General features: G+C 33.4%; 1 protein-coding gene across 2 annotated transcripts; it reads left to right on the top strand.

Annotated features, from left to right (window-relative positions):
• The first annotated feature begins 1622 nt into the window (after window positions 1-1622).
• On the top strand, window positions 1623-4054 carry LOC143575778 (uncharacterized). 2 transcript variants are annotated; one of them, XM_077060065.1, is made up of 4 exons: window positions 1623-1900; window positions 2422-2580; window positions 2680-2895; window positions 3641-4054. In XM_077060065.1, the coding sequence occupies exons 1-4, from the start codon at window positions 1679-1681 to the stop codon at window positions 3980-3982; spliced, it is 939 nt and encodes a 312-aa protein (XP_076916180.1). In that variant the 5' UTR covers window positions 1623-1678; the 3' UTR covers window positions 3983-4054. The 2 variants fall into 2 exon arrangements, with proteins under 2 accessions (XP_076916180.1, XP_076916181.1); XM_077060066.1 differs by having other exon boundaries at window positions 1742-1900; window positions 2393-2580; window positions 3641-4051.
• Window positions 4055-4392: the final 338 nt, after the last annotated feature.

The raw sequence follows: 4392 nt of genomic DNA, 5'->3' as shown, positions 1-4392 counted from the left end.
GCAAGAACTGTGTTTATGAGTAAATCCTATGCAAAAGTAGGGCACCAGGATCGGGGTCTTACATTTTTGTAGCTTATAAATTTAACATTTTTAACCTTTGATTATGTTTTCAAAGATTGTAATTTGAATGTTATTTGGGTTTATCTTTGTGTTTCACAATCATTTATTTTCGTACCAATATCATTTACAACTTTAAGTATGTTCTCGTCCCTAATAACATATAACAACTTATGTTGTCCTTTCAAATGACATGTGTTTGCTCGAAAATATCAATATTTCCACCCGTGTCGTACACGGGTTAATAACCTAGTTAAGTATAAAACAAGAGAAAGGGCAGAAATGGAAAAACACATAATTGTTAACTTTCTTTCTCCACATGCAAGACACATGTCAATTCCTCCATCGCTTTAAAACGTCCATAACTTTTTTTTTGAAATCACCTTAATATTGAGCGTTTTTTTAATATGAGTACCATATTGTTATAAAAAAATTAAAAAAAAATAGTGGGTTTTTATTCATTGTGTAATAAGTTAAAGGCATTGTGTTTTTTCATCATTGTGTTTTATCAAATTATGTTTTAACATGGTGTTTTTTTCATTGTATTTTTTACATTGTGTTTTTTTTCAGAGTGTTTTTTTATTGTGTTTTTTTAAATTATGTTTTTTTTTCATAATGCTTTTTATTGTGTTTTTTCTGGTGGCCGTTTTTCGATGACCTTTTTTGGTGATTGTTTTTCGGTAAGTTTTCGATGATTTTTTCAGTGATTTTTCCAGCAAGATTTCTCGGGGATTGTTTATCGATGACTTTCCAACGACTTTTCCAGTAAAATTTCTGGCGAAATTTTCAGAGACTTTTCCGGCAAGGTGGTGCGGTGGGCGATGGTGTGGTGGTGGTTGTAGGATATGGGTGAAGATGTAAATGAGTTTTTGAAATTAACGTAAGTGGGTTTTTGTGATTAAAGGAAGTGAGTTTTTGAAAATCAAACTTCTTATTTGAACCTAACTCTATAAACGAAACATTTAAAAGCTCTATAGTTGCTCCCTACATTCTCTCAAGTCACTAGATTGCATTATTTGTAAATGAAGATTTCTCATGCATTTGACCCGAATTCACGGGTACGGGTCTTACCAAACCCAAATATTCCTTAAACGGGTTATAAAATCTCACTAAATTAAAAGTTAATCTCACCAAATATTTGATATAAAAATCCTATAAAATTGGAATATATTAAAAATTAATATATGATTTCTCTAAAAAATTATATATACTATTTATAATTAAAAAAGAATTTAAAAAAAAACAATTTTATAAGCGGGTCATAAGTCTCATTAAACTCAAACAACTTTTAAACCGGGTTATAACATTTCATTTATATGTGAAACACTTTTATCATCAAATACTAAGCATATTATTAACTTGTATACAGTAAATAAGACTAAATTCCAAAAAAATATATACATATTATAAACGAGTAATGTAAAACAACCTCTGTAATACGGGGGATAAAAACTAGTTATTATATAAACATAATTTGTTCAGTTAATTGTTCGCAATACCAGTTAAGCGGGTTTATTGTTACGTGTCATAACTTGGTCGGCCGCCCTTAATTTAATGGAACCTCTACGTATTTTCCAACATTTAACGGAGTTGATTTTCTAAAAAGGTGAAAGTTTTGGAGATGAGTCCATCAACAAGGGTGGTTCATCATTATCTTCCACTAACAATAACATCTCTCAGCCTTACAATTAGATCTAGGTCTCCTCCTCCGTTGTTTATTCGAACCAGTCATATTCTTCTAAAGTCCGGCACTTCCATTAACATTAGCAGACACTCTTCATTCAAACTCAAACTCAGGCTTTGCTGCTGCATCAAAAACGATAACAACCGCAAATCATCTCAGGTTCATTTTTATTTTTAATCTCTATCCTATTCTTCACTTGTCTATTAATCAAGCTTTACCATAACTAGCGATTTATGATGTATATTTTATTTCAAATGTTAACCCACCACCCGAGATGAAATAGGATAACTAGCGATTTGTCTGTTAATCAAGCTTTACCATAACTAGCGATTTCTAATGCTTTTCGGATGCAGACCGAGTACATTACTTAATTAGGGACTAGTTTGCTCCATAGTGTTAAATGATATATTATTGACACAGCCTCTCTATTATACCCTTTAATTTCAAGGGTAGAGGCACATCTTACCCTTTGCTATTGGTGGGATATACCGAGAACAATGATGATGATTGACATCTCTGGAAGCAACCTCTTTATTCTTCGGGCTACGGGCTATATACCGAACAAACAAAAAGTCAGTACAACAGTTTTAGTAATTCAGTACAACAGTTTTAGTAATTCATTCACAATGACTGACATCATATGCCACACAGATTCAATACCTAACTATAAGTTTTCGCAGGATTTTTCAATCCTCGAAACAGACGTCCAATATGACAGTGGAAGCGCATGGAGCGCTATGGCCTTTTACATATTTAGTTTCCACATCCCTCTTAGCTTTGGAGGCTTATCTGTTGTTGCACAACTCTTGCATCAAACCGTGCTTGATCCCAACACTCAGGTGATTCATTCATTCTACATCTGATCATTTGTGAAACTTGTCTTTTGTTTAAAACCTTTAATCATTGATTATTCATAATCCTCCCTCTTTTCCTAACAGGCGTTTTCATTGCTTCTAATACAAACTTTAGAGCTCGTTGCATTCCTTTCACTGCTGAAATTCACCAACATCCGTTTTAACGTTGTTAGCTTGTTTCAAACAACTTTGTTGTCCAAGGAACGGAATTGGTTGCTGGCATCTGTCCTTGGTGTCGGTTTTCTTCTTGCATTGGTCTTCTCTACCTCGTTTATAGCTGACAAGCTACTCGGGCCTAAGGTTAGTATCCTAACAACTTAGTTTAAAAAAGTGCGCAATAGTGATCACTTATTGTAAATGGGCAGATTTTGAGGCTTTATTTGCATCTAAATTTTGGATATGTGAAAGAATATTAAGAATATTGTATACATAAATTGTGCACTGCGTACGTGATTAGGCCTGTAAGCAAACTGAACGTTCAGGGAATCGTTCGACAAGAAGTTTGTTTATATTCGTTCAATCAGTAAACGAACAGACATGAGCACACATTTTTTCATTTAATTGAACGAATGAATGAACGCGCATCTTTGTTCATTTAATTGAACGAGTAACATGAACACGTGTACCGTTCATTCGCATACACTCGTTTATGTCTTATTCATTTACATTTGTTTATAATTGTTCATATATATTCGTTGGTTTGAACATTAATTCAAGTTTTATTACTAATATTAATTTAAAATCAATTTAATTTTCATATTTCATAACTATTTGTTTAGATAAGTTTTTTGAAATGTTGGATGTAAATATGTAATGATGATAGTTTAGTCTTTAATTCTGATATTTACGTCTAATCCAATTATATTCCATTATGTTCATTTATTTTCGTGAATCATTCGTTTAGAAATTTAACTAACGAACATGACCTTGTTAATTTTCTTAACAAGCTGAAATGAACAAGAAAATCTATTCGTTTAGGAATTTCTATTCATTCAATGTTCAGTTAAAGTTAAACGAATACATTATATTGTCTGTGATGATGTAGGACGTTAACAACCCAATTTTGAAGGAGATCCTCTCTGGCGGGCCCCTCTCAGTAACAGGGTCCACTCTTGTTTACTGCCTCGTGACTCCGTTTCTTGAAGAAACCATTTACAGAGGGTTTTTGTTGACTTGTCTTGCTTCAACAATGAAATGGGAGAATGCAGTTGTGATAAGTTCTATTGTTTTTAGTGCAACTCATTTATCTGTGGATAGTTTTTTACAACTATTTGTTATCGGGGTTGTTCTTGGATGCTCTTATTGTTGGACCGGCACATTAATAACCCCTTTTGTTATTCACTCACTGTATAATGCTTTAGTTTTAGTTATAACTTTTACATCTTAATGTTTGTTTTAGCCATTTGTGTGGTTTTTTTTTTCTTTTAAATAGCTTTTATAGTGGTTGAAAAGGCATTCTTTTAAAGTTTTTGCCCTTATTGTTGATACATTCACATAATAGATGTTTATTATCAAATTTTGGTTTTTGTAACTATCATTGTAAGTCCCCCCGGGGCGTCGCCGATTGATACGAGATCCGCACGAGGTCTAGGAGTGCGGAATCCTCCTAGACTCGTTTAATGGTGTAGAGGACGAAGAACACAATTACACACAAACACATACACGAACAAACACACGAATGGGATAAACACATCTGCAGATCATTTATATAATAACCGAAACACATTACATACCAAACACGAAAACAAATGACGGCCGACCCGAGGTGAGCTTTACCTCGGGCCGTCCCACACGACT

The sequence above is a fragment of the Bidens hawaiensis genome, unplaced genomic scaffold, assembly GCF_021521415.1.
Source record: "Bidens hawaiensis isolate Kalapana, Puna unplaced genomic scaffold, B.hawaiensis_p1.1 tig00027710_1, whole genome shotgun sequence".
NCBI lineage: Eukaryota > Viridiplantae > Streptophyta > Magnoliopsida > Asterales > Asteraceae > Bidens > Bidens hawaiensis.
This window is presented reverse-complemented; position numbering and strand designations above follow the sequence as displayed.

Excerpts from the sequence above, each read along its gene's own strand:
- LOC143575778 (XM_077060065.1), top strand. The coding sequence starts at position 1,679 with ATGAGTCCATCAACAAGGGTGGTTCATCATTATCTTCCACTAACAATA. Across the intron at positions 2,581-2,679 it reads TGCTTGATCCCAACACTCAG|GCGTTTTCATTGCTTCTAAT; the intron begins GTGATTCATTCA and ends TTTTCCTAACAG. Across the intron at positions 2,896-3,640 it reads ACAAGCTACTCGGGCCTAAG|GACGTTAACAACCCAATTTT; the intron begins GTTAGTATCCTA and ends GTGATGATGTAG.